General features: G+C 47.4%; 1 protein-coding gene across 1 annotated transcript in view; it reads left to right on the top strand.

Moving 5' to 3' along the window:
• Window positions 1-1067: 1067 nt before the first annotated feature.
• The window catches only part of POLDIP2 (DNA polymerase delta interacting protein 2), a 38589-nt gene continuing 21324 nt past the window's right edge, over window positions 1068-18332 (top strand). The window contains exons 1-3 of the mRNA XM_068355502.1: window positions 1068-1219; window positions 13093-13260; window positions 13547-13652. Of these exons, the coding sequence (XP_068211603.1) occupies window positions 1146-1219; window positions 13093-13260; window positions 13547-13652 (348 nt within the window). The 5' untranslated portion in view covers window positions 1068-1145. The remainder of the gene's footprint in view (window positions 1220-13092; window positions 13261-13546; window positions 13653-18332) is intronic.

The following is an 18332-nucleotide window of genomic DNA, read 5'->3' as shown; positions in this document are numbered from 1 at the left end:
ATGCTGACTGATTAACCGGCAATGCTTTGATTTTTCCTAAGTGACTGACTAGTTAAAGAATTTCATATTATAGCATTTTAGACATAAAGTGAGAAGATCCGGAATAGGTCTGTATGAATAACTGATAATCTAGAATACCTTCCAGAACTGGAGTAACTATGGTCACTTCAGATTTATGATTCTTCATTCAGTGCTTGTATTTACTATTCTTGAAATTACGCCCCCAAGACTAGAAAAGGTATCTGATCAACTGCACATTTTGTTTTCTTTCTCCACTTTGATAATCCTGGTGATTTCATTTACAATGTTAAATCGCGTTGATCTTAGTCATGTGTCTGGTTCAGCATCAATCTGATTTTGAATATCCGGAAACGATCCAACTATATTTTTTTAAATGAACTCTTGAGATTTATCGTAACCCAGGTAATATAAGACCAATGAGAACAATGTCAAAATAACTTACAATCTATTATTTAATCTATCAAAGAACGTGAACGTACACTTTTACCAGCTAATTATTTTTATTTTTTCTTCGACACTGTAGTAATGAGATATAGTCGAGATGAGTCTTTTTATAGTTTATATATGACATATCTGTTTTTGACGTTGTTAAAAGTTTATATATGACATAACTGTTTTGACGTTGTTACTGTTTTTAGAATGATTTATTGTTAATTTGTTCTCATCGTTTATTTATTTCCTTATTTCCTTTCCTCACTGGGCTATTTTTCCCTGTTGGAGCCCTTGGGCTTATAGCATCTTTATTTCCAACTAGGGTTATAGCTTGGCTAGTAATAATAATAATAATAATAATAATAATAATAATAATAATAATAATAATAATAATAATAATAAAAGCAGTTTACTTTGCCAGAAATTGTTTGTTTTCTAACTCATATTCGAAATCTGTGGCAACTTTCATGTTTACAGCTGATACTACCTTCAAATGAGCATATATCATTTCATGTTTACACTACAAATAATTAATATTTTGTTTTATTTTACCATAATATTTACTATTTTATAGATAATTGTCACTTATTCATCATAATTCTAAGTTCTTCAATTATATGAATTGTCAAAGTTGCGTTCTGAAGGATCTCGGTTGTTTATCGTAGTAGGTCACTCTGCAATCGGCGACAATTATGTTGATCAACAGGACATTCTATTTTACCAAGCTCTCTCGAATAACTGTAGTGTCAATAGCGAATTATTCAAGGTAAACGAAACTTTGTGTCTGTTATATGTCATGTCCGACTAGATCAAGTTATATGGATTTACCTGTCATTGTATTACGTAGGTTCACTTCATGGTTGGACTTTGGATCTCCGGGTATAGGATAATTACCGCTATCATACGCTATTAGAATCCTGTGAATGTATTTAAACTTGCTATAATCATGCTCAACCTGCATGTTGGCTTCCTCAATATTTGCCCAAGTTCTTGTTTTAATTTAAAACTGCCAAAGGCTTCTCGGAGTTGCTTTGGTCCCCTACCGAGAGTAATAATATGGGATGTTTGGAAGTAGGATACTCTCAACTTTTGGCTATATCATTCGCCTTATATATCTCCACCTGGGCATATTGGTGGGTGTCCAGGGTGTATGTATGATAGCGGCCACCTGTATGTATTATTATGTCTAATACGGCAGTGTAAGGAGGGTCGCAGGGGGACGTTAGCGCCCCCCCCCCCCCCGTTAGGTAAGTATGTAAGAACACAGCTTGTAGGTTAGGTTAGGGGGGAAAGTTTAGGTTAGTTGATGTCCATGTTTAATCGACGCGTGAGGAACTGGCCACTGATATACAAAGTCTTCAGTGTCCGGTGTGATGGTCTGAACGATCCCCCGGTCTCAGAATTCTCCTTGACATTGTATAATGGTTCTTTTCCGCTATTAGCTCGCTTCGCTCGCATGAAAATAAAACATCAAGCTCGTATGTACTGGCAAGCAGTAATGTTGAGCTGCGCACGCTAACATTACAGGAAAATAAAACATCAACCTCGTATGGATTGGCAAACGGTAATGTTCGCGCATGCGCAGATTATCAAGGAGAATTCTGAGACCGGGGGGTCGTTCAGACCGTCACACCGGCATCTGAGCACGCACATGAATGGTGCTTTGGGGTGGAACTGGGTGTTCTAAGACAAAGTTCCTTACTAAGATATTAATTGTAGAGTGAATTTGATATGCTGCCATGGTTTGAATGTGGAAATAAAAAATAGCCTGAAGTACTGATCCTTGATACAAATTTTAACATTTTGAAATGCATTAAGTGAATTTGATATTAAAGTTGCAAAGCTCTGCATTTGGAAATAGAGCAGTTGCAAAGATAAAATTACAGTTTCAACTAAACGCGGATGTCTGATATGAAAATATATTTTTTCCAGCTTAAATAGTGAGCCTTTAACGAATTTTACCTTCATTTCTACCGCAAATAATCGGATTTAGATATACGGGATTCCCCTTAATAACTACAATAATGGGGTTCCGTAGGGGAAAATCTGGGTTTTTGGTTGGGAGAATAGAGAAAACTGGTAAAATAACAGAAGCTGTCTAACCTAAACACACCAATCATCGTAATGAAAAAAAGTTATAATCAAAATTGAATATTAGTAATGAAACATGGTCAAAACACAAGGTTTTGTTTGCCAGACTTGCGGACGCATAGAAATGCGATTTTCCATCCCAATTTTTAGGGAGTTGAGTCGTTCGTAGCAGTCTTCATCCTAATATAAATACCTCTTTACCTAATTGAGGTAATTATTTATTATTACACCGCTGTATGCTCACTTCATTCGCGATTTATCATTATCTCAAAGCTCTTATGTTCTGGCAAACGGACTATGTTTCTCTACTTGCCTAAGCCCTGTGAGCTAGTATTTAGGTGTTAATTATCAATTATCATGGTTCTTTGGCAAATATTTCCTTAGCCCTTAATTTTCGTATGATTCCAGTAACTTTTTCGTGTAAATCATCTAAATTATATATGATAATAAGTACATAAATAATAGGTATCTGAATTTGGTTGAAACTGATAATACTGTTGCAAGTATTGATCATGGATACAGTTATTAAAGTTTAAGATTGTCAGGGCGCTCCTACTCCGTTGGCGGAAAGACGCCTCTCACATCCTCGTCTTCCTCATTGGAGGATCCTGCCCAGCCTGCCTCTTTTAGTTTCCGACCTTGGCTTCCGTCATCAGTTTCCTCAACGAAGTTCGGTTCGTTCGTCGCCAGCAAGGGATCATTCTCGATCTCCTCCTGATTATGAGTCGCCTCATGAGGGTCACATTTATCCGCCTGAGCTCTAGCTACAGTTCATCGGCAGCGTTCTCCGTCTCGTCAGGCTTCTACTTGATGTTCACCTGCTTGTCAGGTTCACTATTACTGTAACCTTAAAGTCGACTATCCCGTCAGCTCGTGGATTGCCTAGCCATCGCCTACAGCTGACGACTCGTTCAACCTCTTGTAAATTGCCTGCTATGTGAGAATCGCTTGCTGTTCGACAGACGCCTGCTCTTCCATCTCCCTCTCTGGAATCGCCTGCTACTCGTGAGCCACTTGCAGCTCGACAATCCCCTGTTGTTCCAGCCGTTTGGAATAGCGTACTCGGCAGCATTAGGAACTTCTATCTTCTACCAGACAGCGTTCTCACGCGTCTCGTAACCGAAACGTGTCGATCACTATCAGAGCATAAATTGCCCGATGGTGCGTGAATCCCCCCAGCATGAATTGTCGGCCTATCTCCTAATCCAATTATTAGTAGTTCATCAACGCTTAAATGCTCATCGCTTAACAAGCCAGAGTTCGGCTGTTGCTCAGAGCGTTTCAGTCTAACGCATATCTCCTTCGGAACGCAATTGCCCTTCAAGGCGTGAATCGCTCAGCGTTCACAACGTTCGCCTGCTTGGCAGTCTCTCCATCGTCCGGCAGAGCGTGAATCGCTGACGCTTCCATCAGCTCATGGATCGCCTGACCATTGTCAACGATTGACATTTTGTGTACCGCCTAAGCGTTCGGTTACACATGAATCGCCAACGCTTCAATCAGCCCGTGGATTGCCTGACCATCGTCAATGTTCGACAACTCGTGTATCTCCTAAGCGTTCAGTTACGAATCACTTACGTTTTTAACTTCTCGTCAACCTTCTGCTACTCGAGAATCACCTGCTCTTCCACCACCTCGGAAATCACCTGCTCGTCAGCGATCGCATGCTCGTTGGCATTTGCCTGCCCGTCATCGATCGTCTTGCCAACAGCATTCACCTCAGCGCCCACACGCGTAGCTTAGACCTTCACCATCTTGGGATTCGCTCTTCAGTCGCTTCGCATCGCTCTCCTTCGCAACGCGTTCGCCCACCTGTTCGTGATTCAAAAACGCAAATCATCTCTCATCGGTCAGCCTTCACACTGGGCTATGCATTAGTTGTCTATTCGAGGATCGTCGACACACCGACCTACCTCTCATGCAGCGGTAACGATCGATCCCGCGTCATTGCGGTATCACTCGTCAACGCAGGAAGACTCTCCCTTTTATCGAGGCATCGGTCTTCACGTTGGCAATTAGCATCGCGTCTTGAGCAAGAGGTTTCCCGGCGCTCTGCGAAGTGTCAGCGGTCGTCACATCCTCATTTAAAGAGGATCTCCAGCTGCAGCCACCAAAGGGCGGTGGTTGTGGCCGCTAGGAAGGTAGGGGGGTTAACGATCATTAATCGTCGTACCAGGAAGACTTTGGAGACCTTCCTTCTCGCTAACACCATATTGAAATGACCAATGGTTCATGAATCACCTCCTCAAGAGTTGTTGATTCATCGTCCTGCCTCTCGCTCAGCAGTGGCGATTGAGCCCGCGTTTTTTGCGGTATCTCTCGTCAACTTATTATCGTCAGCATCGGAAGTCAACCCTTTGTAGGTTGTCGACATTGTGTTTTCGGAGAGCTCGTCTGCTTCCCTGCCAGCTGCTCCTGCAACTGCGTGTTCTTCTCCATCTTCCGCCACCGAAGTCTGTGCCCCTTCCCCCTGACGAACATCCTTCGTGGGGAGAGCAAAGTCCTTGGCGCGTCTCTCCGACAGGTATTTCCCTTTTTAGTAAAAGGTCTCACATAGAAACTCCTCTTCGGAGGCTTGCTATTGGTCAGCCTGCTGATCTCATGCTCGTATATCGTCAGTCGGCGGCAGGAGTTCTTTCACCTCTTCACCTCCTCAGTCTTTTTCTTTCTCTGGTTACCGACCTTCTCCTCTGTCCATGGGGATCACTAGGCTCCAAAACTCCGCCATGGAGGGGTTCTTCCTCTTCGAGCCAAGGGACGTCTAGTAGACTATGAAGAGGTGGAGGAAGTATAACACAGATTCCCTCCTTTTTAGGGCCCTTACCGCTCGGCTTTACAGACCTCCATCCCTTCCAAGACCAGCCATACGAAACCATCAACTATTTTGGCTCGGATGGTGAACGTATGTTGTCGCTCTTCATCCTCGTCGAATATTGGCAGCCATTAATGACTTTTGCTTTTTCTTTTTCTCTTAGTGTGTGTTTGTGAAGTTGACTCCTGCGACCATGCTCACCTGCCCTGGACTCTCCGGCTGCCCTTGTGGGACGTTTATGTTGGCAGTGGAGACTGATCCTCGCACCCTTTGTCCTTTATGCAGAGGTCAACGGTGTGATACCGTAAATAAGTGTAATGAGTGTAGGGAGTGGTCTTCCTCCCAGTGGGAGAGGTTTGCGTGACGGCGGAAGAAGAAGTCCAAGCGGGATATTTCTCCTTCAAAGGTTCCTTTGAAAGAAGAAAAACCCAAGGCCTCTTCTTCCGTCTCCCGACCCTCCTCCGAAGCTCCTGCTGATTCGGTCTCTTAAGAGAGACCGGCGAGTAGTAGCGTAGACCAAGTTAATGTCGGCCAACCCCGGTTCTCGAGAGCTGATGTTGCTTCCCCTAGCGAAGCAGCCCCACCTCTCCCCCCGGGTGAGGCTTTGTCACTAACCCCTCTTTTACAGATTTGGTCTTCCTTGGGGCTTACTAGTCCGCCCTCCTTGGAAGCTTTGCTACAGTTCATCCGCATGGGTGCTTTTGTTAAGCAATCATCGTCGCTGTCAGAGGTGGATTCTCTAACCCTCGTCGACATTATTGTGTCAGAGGTGTCTCATGCAGTATCATCCAACTCCTCTGCCCTTCCAGACTCTCCAACGGTTGCTGCTAACTTAGTTTCCCCCGTTCCTGAACATCCTTAGAGGGGGAAACTCAAGTTCAACGTCTGTCTCTCCTGCAAGTGTTTTTCCTCCCCCTCGGGGTAGTTCACTTAAAGAGATTCCTCTTTGGAGGACTGCTGTGGCGCATGGTCAGCTTGCTGATCCAACGGCTCCCAGAGGGTGCATTCGTCGGAAAGCACGCCTTCCATTTCGCATTAGAGGTCTCCCTTCACCAGCGGTGAAGAGGCGCCTCTTTGGTTCATCGTCGTCGCAGCCGTCCCCTGCAGAGGAGCCTCCGCTGCAGTCATCTGACCTTCATTCATCAATCATCACTGCTCCTGCAACTAGTCTTGTGACTTCGGTCCTGGACCTCTCTGCTGATCGTTCGCGATCCCCTTTAGTGGATGGTCGCCCTTACAAAGGGCACATCAACCATCCACCCTCCAGACCTGCCGACCTACCATCACCGTTCCTGTTACCAATAAAGCCTATTGTAGCTCTACCAAAGTGTGCAGCTGCGCGCCATCGCCCTGCAGTTCGCCAACCTACAGGACTTCAGCGCTCACCAGCAGCTTGTCAGCACTCTACAGCGCTTCGGCACGCCCCTTCACCTGCTTGCCCTCATAGAAGGCAGCAAAATCATGAGCCTGCCCACCAACGTTCTCCTGCATGTCAGCGCTCCCCTGCGCCCACGCGCCCACGTTCACCTGCGCTCACACGCCCAAGGTCGCCCACGCGCCAGCGCCTATGCGCCTATGATCTCCTACGTGCCAGTGCCCACCTGTGCGCCAACACACTCCTACGCGCCAGCGCTCTCCTGTGCGCCAGCCTGCGCGCCAATTCTTTAATGCACACCAGCTCGCTCCTGCATGCCAGTACTCATCTGCGCGTCGACAAATCCTGCGCGCCATTATTCTTCTGCGCACAAACACTCTGTAGGTGAGACAGCAGGCACAATGCAGCTCTCACCTGCGCGCCGGCGCTCTCTTGGACATTTGCGCTCTCCTGTGCGCCAAATCTCTCGCGCACGCGCCACCACGCGCCCGGGCGCCAGCTTTCACCTGCGAACACGTGCCACCAGCGTGCCCTGTAGGAGAAGGAAAACAGGCACAAGCAGAGGGGTTCAGGATCCCTAAACTGCCTAATAAGGCAGACCCACATGTTACGGTGACTCCTTGTAGGGAACCTACGGTCCCTTACCCTTCAGGGGATCTGTCTGACAGTGCATCAGTCAGTCAGCAGCCTTGGTTCAATGCCTTAGTCAGTGCTGTAACACAGGCATTCAAGTCCGTCCTGTCCGACCGCTCATCAGAGCAATCTATAGCTCTGGACTCAAGACACAGAACCATGGCTTCCTCTACCCCTTTGAAGAGGAAAAGAGGAGTTTCCGACGCGGTCACTTCCTCGAGGGTGAAGCTGACTCAGTGCAGACCATCAAGGCTAGTCCCTCCAGTTTCTCCCCAGGGATACTCTCCCTCCCTGTTGGATGAAGACCTTCCTTCACCAAGGGAATTGCGCGAGGAGAGACACTCTTCCATCACACCATGGAAGGAAACCTCCCTTCACGGGGAGAGTTCCCCTCAATCTGAGACCAGGAGGGACACTCAGGCCTTCGATGTTGGAGTCTTACCTCCTTCCTCAGAAGGAGTCCAAAGACTCCAAGACTCTGCCAAAGTCCTCCACCAGGGCTAGAACAGACAGAGCCAGCCACTCAAGGAATGTCTGCGACTCACCACAAGAAGAGCTCTTGGGGATAGAAGGAGACTTCGCTGCGAGTCCAACATCAGGAGGAGACCAACAAGAATCAGAACATGCATTCTGGCCGGTTCTGAATTTAATGAGGGTTCCCAATGGGTTTTCCGACCAAGAGATACCTCCTCGAGAGGGCAAAGACACGGTCTTAGACCGCGTCTTCGGCACTCAGAAACCCTCAAAGACCAGTGCAGCCCTGCCCTGGTCTCAAGGGTTGAAGAGTACCAGGGACAAGATCACCCAACAGCTCTCCAAGTTTGCCTCCTCCAACCGTACCGGCTCTACGAACAAGCTCCTCCCACCTCCTCGCGTACAGCAAAGGAGGTACGTACTTTGAGATACTGGAGAAACCCAGTTTAGCTCTTCCACTTCACCATTCTCTGGAAGAGCTAACCAGGGGAGTCCCTCTTGAGAGAGACTCCAGCCGGCAGGTCTCGTTCTTGGCAGTCGAAGTCCTTAACCAGGAACAGGTCACTAAGTATGCGATGCAAGCTACGTCGTGGCTGGACATCTGGTTAGGGACCTTTGGTATCCTGATACGATCCAAGGATTTTTCCAAGGAATGTACCAGGAAGGCAATGGAGACCTTTTTACTCTCAGGCACTTCCACGATCGAGTTTCTTGCCCACCAAGTTTCGAACTTGTGGGCAAACACTATCTTGAAACATCGAGATGCAGTATCTGAGAGATTCCACTGACAGGTCCCAAGTGTCGAGATAAATAGGCTCAGACATTCCTTCCTAGAGGGGCTGCATCTGTTTGAGCCTAAGGATGTAGGACTTGCTGCTGAGAGGTGGAGGAAGTCTCATCGAGACTCCCTCCTCCATAGGGCTTTAACAACTAACCCCTATAAACCTCCAGCACCTCAGCAGTCCCGAAGACAGTGGTGTCTAATATGCCCTTTCGTGTCAAGGACAGGACAGACAAAAAGTCCTCCAGGGGAGGAAAGAATCCTAGAGGGAGCGGCCGAGGCCGCAAACGCTAGGATAGGCAATTCCCCCTTCATTTCCACCAGTGGTGGGATTCCTGCAAAGTTGCTCAGACTGGTGGGAGCAACTCGGGGCCGATTCCTGGACAATCTCCATGATCCGTCTAGGATATCACGTCCTGTTCATAACATCTCTACCTCCCCTGACCAGGAATCCAGTGTCAATAGACTCCCTTGCCACGGAATCGGCAAGAGGGCAGGCCTTTCGGCCAGAAGTCCAGACCCTGTTGAAGAAGGGCGCTCTCCAAGAGGTCCTCGATGGGTCCCCAGGCTTCTTCAGTCGACTTTCTTGTAAGAAAGGCTTCTGGAGGCTGGAGACCAGTCATCGACCTCTCGGCCCTGAACAGGTTTTTCAAACAAACTCTGTTCAGCATGGAGACAGTAGACACAGTCAGACTAGCAGTAAGACCTCAGGACTTCATGTGTACACTAGACCTAAAGGACGTGTACTTCCAGATCCCAGTCCATCCGTCTTCAAGGAAGTACTTAAGATTCAGCCTAGACAACGGAAAGTACCAGTTCAAGGTGCTGTTCTTCAGTCTTTCCACAGCACCCCAAGTTTTCATTAGAGTGTTTGCCCTAGTGTTATCTTGGGCACACAGGTTTGGCATCCGTCTCCTCTGTTATCTGGACGACTGGCTAATCCTAGCAGACTCGGTGTCAACCCTTCTTCAACACCTAGACAAACTTCTGAGACTTTGCCAGGATCTGGGGATCATGGTAAATCTCGAGAAGTCTTCTCTGTTTCCTACACAGAGACTGGTATACTTAGGCATGATCATAGACACCAATCTCCACAAAGACTTCCCATCAGACGACAGGATAACAAGGCTGAGAAAGGTCGCAAGACCCTTTCTCAGACGAGAAGAACTTCCAGCCCAAACGTGGTTACGTCTGCTTGGTCACCTTTCATCGCTAGCCCGTCTAGTTCCCAATGGTCGCCTCAGGATGAGATCCCTCCAGTGGCGACTCAAGTCCCGGTGGAATCAGACTCGCGATTCCCCATGGGATCAGCGGAACTGACAGACGAGAACCTACGAAAGGGAGTGAACCTTCTCGTCCTCCCCCCAGATTTGATGCTGTTCTTAGACGCTTCAAAAAAAAGGGTGAGGGACCCACGTGCTGCACCACACGACCTCAGGCCTCTGGTCAGAATCAGAAGAGTACCTCCACATAAATCTCCTAGAGATGAAGGCCGTCTTTCTGGCCCTTCAACAGTTCCTGGGGTGCCACTCAGTGGTGGTAATGAGTGACAGCACCACAGTAGTGGCTTACATCAACAAGCAAGGAGGTACTTTTTTGCAACAGCTATCCCATCTAGCAGCAGAGATACTGAGATGGGCCGAAATCCACTCGATACCACTTTTGGCACGCTTCATTCCGGGAAAAAGGAATGTGCTCGCCGTTTTACCTGAGCAGAGCATCTCAGATAGTGAGTACCGACTGGTCTTTGGATCACCTAGTAGCCAACAAAGTCCAGACTTTGTGAGGTTCTCCGACTGTGAACTTCTTCGCAACGGGCCTGAACTTCAGGCTCCCGCTGTATTGTTCCCCAGTCCCAGACCCCAAGACTCTCTGGCAAGATGCTTTCCAACAACAGTGGGACAACATCGGCGTTTACGCCTTCCCCCATTCTGTCTGATGAGGAGGGTACTCAACAAGACCAGAACATCGGTCAATCTTTCAATGACCCTCATAGCTCTGCTATGGTATCACACAGAATGGTTTCCGGAGCTTCTGCAGCTCCTAACGGAGCCCCCAAGAGAACTCCCTCCACGACACAACCTACTCAAACAACCACATGCCAACATATTCCACAAAGCCGTAGCTTCACTACGACTTCACGCCTGGAAACTATCCAGCATCTCCTCTCGCAGAGGATTTTCGTAACAAGTTACGACTGGGATGTCTGGATACCTGCGTAAGTCATCAGCAGCAGTCTATCAGACAAAGTGGAAAGTCATCTGTGGTTGGTGTCGTGGAAGGGGTACCTCTCCACTCGATGCCACTATTCCAGCAATAGCGGAGTTCCTTGTGTATTTGCGTGAAGATATGCGCCTGTCAGTCCCGGCAGTAAAAGGCTATCGCTCAGCCTTAAGCCTCACCTTCAGAATGGACATTTCTTCATCGCTAGAACTTTACTTACTCATACGGAGCTATGAACTTACCCGCCCCCAGTCAGAAGTGAGACCTCCCCCATGGAACGTGGTTCGAGTTCTCAGGTCTCTCAAGAGGCCTCCCTATGAACCATTACGCCAGGTAACTGATCGCCACGTGACTTGGAAGTCGGTGTTCCTGCTAGCTTTGGCTTCGGCCAAGCAAGTCGGTGAACTTCATGGTCTCTTATACGACATTGCCCATTCAAGGGGATGGGGAGAGGTAACGTTCAGTTTCGTCCCTAAGTTTATTGCTAAGACTCGGAACCTGGGAGTAGCAGATCCACGATTCAACTCCTTCCGGATTTCTAGTCTTCGTACTGTAACAGATGACCCAGACCATCTCTTACTATGCCCAGTGAGGAGTTTGAGGAAGGATCATGAGGAAGGTCACCAAGAACACCATCTGAACAGGGAGTCGCAAGGTCGTAGACCATGCACTGAATCCAGACTCTCCTCCTTCACATCGCCCTAGAGCTGATGATGTCAGGGGCGTAGCTACGTCCCTGGCATTCAAGAGAAACTTCTCAGTGACGCAGGTTCTTCAAGCTGGGGTGTGTAATCGTCAGACCCCATTCACATCCCACTACCTGCAAGACGTGACCCACAGGAGACTCGATACGTTCTCTATTGGTCCTGTGGTGGCTGTACAACAGCTGGTTTAAAACCTCAAGCTCCTTATTGGACAAGTAGCAGAAGGTTGAGGGCATTGTTACCCAGTTTTAGTCTGCGTTAATGAAAAGCTTTGACTGGCCCTTATTCTTTTCTTCATTCTCCCCTCTCTTGGGGAAAGCAGCATCCTGGGATCTCTGCATAGCTGACCTCAAACCATTACAGGTAAAACCTGCTCCCCTGTGTACAGTACCTAGTATTAAGACTAATACTGTTGCATCCCCATACCCTGACGAGGTGGTATTGGGAAAGTCCTAGTTACACAGTTTCTCCTTCTAAAGAACTGGGAATAACTTTACCAGGACAGTCACATGTCTGCATACCTCAACACACAGCTTGCGTAGGCTGTAGACCTTGCGTAGCAAGGTTTTAGCGAGGTGCAAGGACTCCTTATTTTTTGAGTACTGATACACTCAGATAAGGAGCCCACGGGTAAAGCCAAAATCCAGATTGGCTGGGACGTCCACCCTTCCTAATGGGTGAGTCACCCCTATTAAATAGTGTGATTTGTATTCTAGTTACGGAACAAATGACAAATTCATAGATAATTTGTATTTTTCCTAACTATATAAACCTTAGTTATTTAAGCAATCCAGCCCTATCCCCCTTGAAGAACTAGTGAGCAAAGTGAGCTCAATCACATGTGTCTGAGGGGGGTTGGTAGCAAGCTACCCTCCCCTACCCCCGCTAACTAGCAGTATGGGTAGTTAACCGTCGTTAAAAATTAATGGCTCGTCATTTCAGCTACGCCGAAAGTAATACCCCTATTAAATAGCTAAGGTTTGTATAGTTAGGAAAAATACAAATTATCTACGGATTTGTGATATTTTATTTTGATATTTAATATTCTCAGAACTTGCTTTCATCAGTGATTATTCTGGGATGAGCCCCTGAAAGGCTGACTGGAAAGATGAATTTTTGATATAAGGGAGGTGTCATGTTGTGCATTTAGACATACAGTATATATTTGTGCATTTTTTAACTGTTTTGATTAATGAATGCTATGTAAATTTATTCAGAACCTGCTAAGGCATTTATGATGATCTATGCACTGTTCCTTGCTAATTAGAAATACTGCTAATGGTATTTATATCCATGTAACTACTTTATACAAAATTCTTAAAATGTACTACAATACAGTACAGTATTTACATTTTATTTAGCAATGTTCCAGAGAGAACTGCCAGTAAAAATGCTTAGATAATCTGATCAAAATACTATTTACAGGTTTGCAACAGTAGAAATAAATATTTGTATAATTTTATTTGTTTTCAGTACATGAAAAAACAAGCTCTGATGTTAAATTCCACGGACACTAGTTATTTAGTGGAGTTTTCTTTCTTTGCAGTAATTATCGTTTAGCTGAAGTCGGCAAGTTTGAATCTCCAAAAATATCTGGGAAATATGAAACTGGACAACTTTTCTTACATCGTGTATTTGGATATCGAGGAGTTGTTCTGTTTCCATGGCTTGCAAGAGTTTACGACAGAGATGTTCCAAATAAAAAGGAAACAAAGTAAGATATTGCTGCTGTGTTATCTTTGCTGTACTATTGTGATCATTGTTATTATAATTATATTCCTTAATTTTATGTATCAGTGATGTACCCTAGTATATTATTACCTGTAGAATTTTCTAGTACAGTATTTTCTTTTTCCTCAATACTTAACAGTTTGAATATTTGTGAAATCCGTAAAAAAAAGATGAACTATTTTGATTAGGTTTATAGGTTTAAAGACTACTCATGAATGGCAGAGGCAATTTTTTTTTAGAGGGATACTCAACCTGTTTCATCTTTTCAGGCCGATAGAAGAGACACTAAATTATAATCAAGTTGGGAAGGAAGTAAAAGGAAGAGCCCACACTTACTATCAAGTTTTAATAGATTCCCGAGATTGCCCTTACATTGTGAGTATGCAGTGCTTTTAACGTTTATGTGCTCAAGTGTTGGGAATTACTGACAAACTTTGATGTTATCCTTCAGTTAAAACAAACTGCTTTATAGCTTTAAAAAGAAATATCTCATGATGATGGAAGAGGAATTTTTTTTCTTCATAGAGCTACACATATCTGCAGAAGTAATTTCATGAGGTTTAAAGTCACTTGTATTGATTTTGTAATACTAGTTTTCAATATTAAACTTAGCCGGTGATCATATAAGCTGTCAGCTCTGCTGCCCGACAGAAAAACCTAAGGACAAAATACGCCAGCGATCGCTATACAGGAGGGGGTGTACATCAACAGCGCCATCTGTCGAGCAGGTACTCAAGTACTCCAAGTAAACACAGAACCAATTTTCTCTCTGTCGTGCCACCGGCAAGACCTACTAAATACGCTGTTGCTTACTGGATTGATTTTCACAGTTTTGGTGAAGTACTCATTTCTAGTTATTAGCTTTCGCTTTGCAGAGGTTATCTTCAATACTTCCTTGCATTCTTTGATTGACTTTTGGATTATTTGTTGACGACTTGGATAGATTTTGAATTTCCCCTTTGACTAATTCAAGATGTCTGACCCTTCTCAAGTCCCCAAATACAGGAAGTGTAGTGCTAGGGACTGTTCAAACTCAGAGAGGGGTACAAGGCAGACGTCAGGGAGTTGAAGGGTAAGAGTGCAGTGGGAAGTGAAGTGAGTGGTAATGCAGTGAAAAGTGTCAGTGTTGCGCATGAGGGTGCGTCTGTTCGTGCCTGTCGTCCTCCCAGTCCGGGACCTCTTGCAAGTTCCCAAGCCCAGGGGAGAAGCAATGTCGTACGACCAAAGGGTTCGACAGGCTTTATTCAGCGGACAGACGTTCCCTCCGTGGTTTCGGACGTATCTTGCCAAGATCGCCCCACCCACAAGAAGACGAGAGAGCCCGTTCATTCCTCGTCTGCGGAAGAGGTTTCACGCCAGAAATGATGGACCAAGGTCTCACGGCCTCTCAAACGCAAGGTCCCTTCCGCGCAAGTCCAACGGCCCAGGTGTAGCCACTGGGTCAGTTCGGACTCGCTGCAGTCTTCCGATGACTGCACACCTCCTAAGAGAGGCAAAGTGGTACCGCAACAGGCAGTAACACCGTCTGTTGCCGCACCTGCTGCTGTAGACCCTAAGTGGTCTTTGCTACAGTCTATGCAGACACAGTTAGCATCTTTTATGCAGGAGTATCGTGCGGAGAAGGTTGACGCTGCACCCGTTAGCCTACAACCAACCACGGTTGTGCGTCCAGTAGACGCTGAGGCTACCTTCTCCCGCACTCCAGCTGTGAGAGTCCCACCACCCATGCGCAGTGTACCCTGCCAGCTGCACGTTGACGTTCACCGACGCACGGAACCCTCCGTTGACGTTCGCGAGTTACCACAACAACAGGAGGGTGGAGTTAAGTTGCCTTGTTTTGACGCTGTGCGTCAACCTCCGCAACCCACTGTGGTTACCGCTACTCGCCCGCAGCAGACTAGACAGTCAGGAGTAGAAGCTTTGCTTCCCCACACAGCTATGGTTGTTGCCAGCTCACAGACTGACCAACAGTTCCATGACGTTGCGTCCAGTGCAGTCACGCATGCACCCGTGCTGCCGGACTCAGCCGACCAGCTGATTCCTACTCCTTTGCCGCTTCCTCCTCAACATTCAGACGATGGACTCTCTGATGATGACGACGCTGCACATCTTGACGACCCGCACACGGACATCGACGAACCCAAGACCACGCCTCCCTCCTTGGACTTTAGGAAAGTGCTTGCACTGTTCAAGGATTTATATCCTGATCAGTTTGTGTCTGCAGCACCACGCTCTCCTCCCTCTGAGTTCGCTTTAGGCACGCAGTCATCCGCACCTGCCTTTACGAAGCTCGTCCTCGCCCGCTCGTCCAAGAGAGCTTTAAGAGTGCTGGGAGATTGGTTGCAGTCCAAAAAGCAACTTGGGAAGACAGCTTTCATGTTTCCCCCTGCCAAGCTTGCTTCCAGATCTAGCGTCTGGTATGCCACGGGAGAAGTTCTCGGCTTGGGAGTTCCTGCCTCTGCCCAGGGCGACTTCTCAAGTCTTGTAGACTCTCCCCGCAGGCTGGCCATGAGACGCTCCAAGATTTGTTGGACTCCTTCGGATTTAGACCATCTGATGAAAGGAGTATTCAGAGCGTTCGAAGTTTTTAACTTTTGGGACTGGTGTTTGGGAGCGTTGAGCAGGAAGACCTCCCCTTCTGACAAGGAAACTTCCATGCTCATAATGTCCTGCATGGACAAAGCCATACGGGACGGTTCTAGTGAGCTTGCGGCTTCTTTCGTTTCCGGGGTCCTCAAGAAACGGGAACACCTTTGCTCCTTCTTGTCAGCTGGAGTAACCCCATGTCAAAGATCGGAGCTTATGTTTGCTCCTCTCTCGAAGTGCCTCTTCCCTGAGGAGTTGATCAAGGAGATTGCTGCCTCCTTGATTCAAAAAGACACACATGACCTGGTTGCGTCATCCGCACGCAAAGCCACCCCTTTGCCCTCCGTGTCTAGACCCAGGATGGATACTCCAGCGTCAAGGTTCATTCCGCCCTTTCGTGGCAGAGCCTCCAGCAGAGGAGGTGCTCGTGCCGAAGGTCAACGTGGGAGCAAGAAGAAAGGTTCCAAGTCCTTTAGAGGCAGAGTCTGACTGCCACCTTCTTCAGACAGCAGTGGGAGCCAGGCTCAAGAACTACTGGCAGGCCTGGGAGAACAGGGGCGCAGACGCACAATCTGTGAAGTTACTCAGAGAGGGGTACAAGATTCCATTCTTGCGCAAGCCCCCTCTAGCAACAACTCCCATCGACCTCTCTCCCAGGTACAGAGAGGAAGACAAGAGACTAGCTTTGCAGCAAGAGGTGTCTCTCTTACTTCAAAAGGGAGCGGTAGTCAAAGTCCGGGACCATCAATCCCCGGGCTTCTACAACCGTCTCTTCTTAGTCGTGAAGAAGACAGGAGGGTGGAGACCGGTGCTAGACGTCAGTGCTCTGAATGTCTTTGTCACAAAGCAGACGTTCGCCATGGAGACGACAAAGTCGGTTCTAGCATCGGTCAGGAAGGAAGACTGGATGGTCTCTTTAGACCTCAAGGACGCTTACTTTCACGTCCCCATCCACCCAGATTCCCAACCTTTTCTAAGGTTCGTTTACGGGAAGGTTGTATACCAATTTCAAGCCCTGTGCTTTGGCCTAAGCACGGCGCCTCTTGTTTTTACGAAACTGATGAGGAATATTGCCAAATTCCTGCATTTAGCAGACATCAGAGCCTCCCTCTATTTGGACGACTGGCTTCTAAGAGCTTCGTCAAGTCGTCGCTGTCTGAAGAATCTAAAGTGGACTCTGGATCTGACCAAGGAATTGGGTCTCCTGGTCAATATGGAAAAGTCCCAACTCGTCCCATCCCAAACTATAGTGTACCTAGGAATGGAGATTCAGAGTCAAGCTTTTCGGGCTTTTCCGTCGGCCCCCAGAATCAGTCAAGCCCAAGAATGCATCCAGAACATGCTAAAGAAGGACCGATGTTCAGTCAGACAGTGGATGAGTCTGATAGGGACGCTTTCATCACTGGACCAGTTCATTGCGTTAGGGAGACTGCACCTCCGACCCCTTCAATTTCACCTAGCTGTTCACTGGAGAAAGGACAAGACGCTAGAAGCGGTCTCGATCCCTATTTCCGAGAAGATGAAGTCTTCACTGACTTGGTGGAAGGACAACATTCACCTCAGAGAGGGTCTGCCACTGGCTGTTCAGACCCCCAACCACGTTCTCTTCTCGGACGCATCGGACATGGGCTGGGGTGCGACATTAGACGGTCGGGAATGCTCGGGCACGTGGAACGCGGATCAAAGAACGTTACATATCAACTGCAAGGAGCTACTGGCAGTTCATCTGGCCTTGAGAAGCTTCAAGTCTCTCCTTCTAGGCAAGGTGGTGGAGGTGAACTCCGACAACACCACAGCCTTGGCGTACATCTCCAAGCAAGGAGGGACTCATTCGATGACGTTATACGAGATCGCAAGGGACCTCCTCACCTGGTCAAGAGATCTAAACCTATCTCTAGTAACGAGGTTCATTCAAGGCAACATGAATGTCATGGCAGACCGCCTCAGCCGGAAGGGTCAAATCATCCCAACAGAATGGACCCTTCACATGAATGTATGCAAGAGACTATGGGCCTTGTGGGGCCAACCTACCATAGATCTATTTGCAACCTCGATGACCAAGAGGCTCCCAATTTATTGCTCTCCGATCCCGGACCCAGCAGCAGTTCATATAGATGCCTTTCTTCTGGATTGGTCCCATCTAGACCTTTATGCATTCCCCCCGTTCAAGATTGTCAACAGAGTACAGCAGAAGTTCGCCTCTCACGAAGGGACAAGGTTGACGTTGGTTGCTCCCCTCTGGCCCGCGAGAGAATGGTTCACCGAGGTACTGCAATGGCTAGTGGACGTTCCCAGAACACTTCCTCTAAGAGTGGACCTTCTGCGTCAGCCACACGTAAAGAAGGTACACCCAAGCCTCCACGCTCTTCGTCTGACTGCCTTCAGACTATCGAAAGACTCTCGAGAGCTAGAGGCTTTTCGAAGGAGGCAGCCAGAGCGATTGCTAGAGCAAGGAGGACATCCACTCTT

This window comes from Palaemon carinicauda, chromosome 31 (assembly GCF_036898095.1).
Source record: "Palaemon carinicauda isolate YSFRI2023 chromosome 31, ASM3689809v2, whole genome shotgun sequence".
NCBI classification, from domain to species: Eukaryota; Metazoa; Arthropoda; class Malacostraca; order Decapoda; family Palaemonidae; genus Palaemon; species Palaemon carinicauda.
This window is presented reverse-complemented; position numbering and strand designations above follow the sequence as displayed.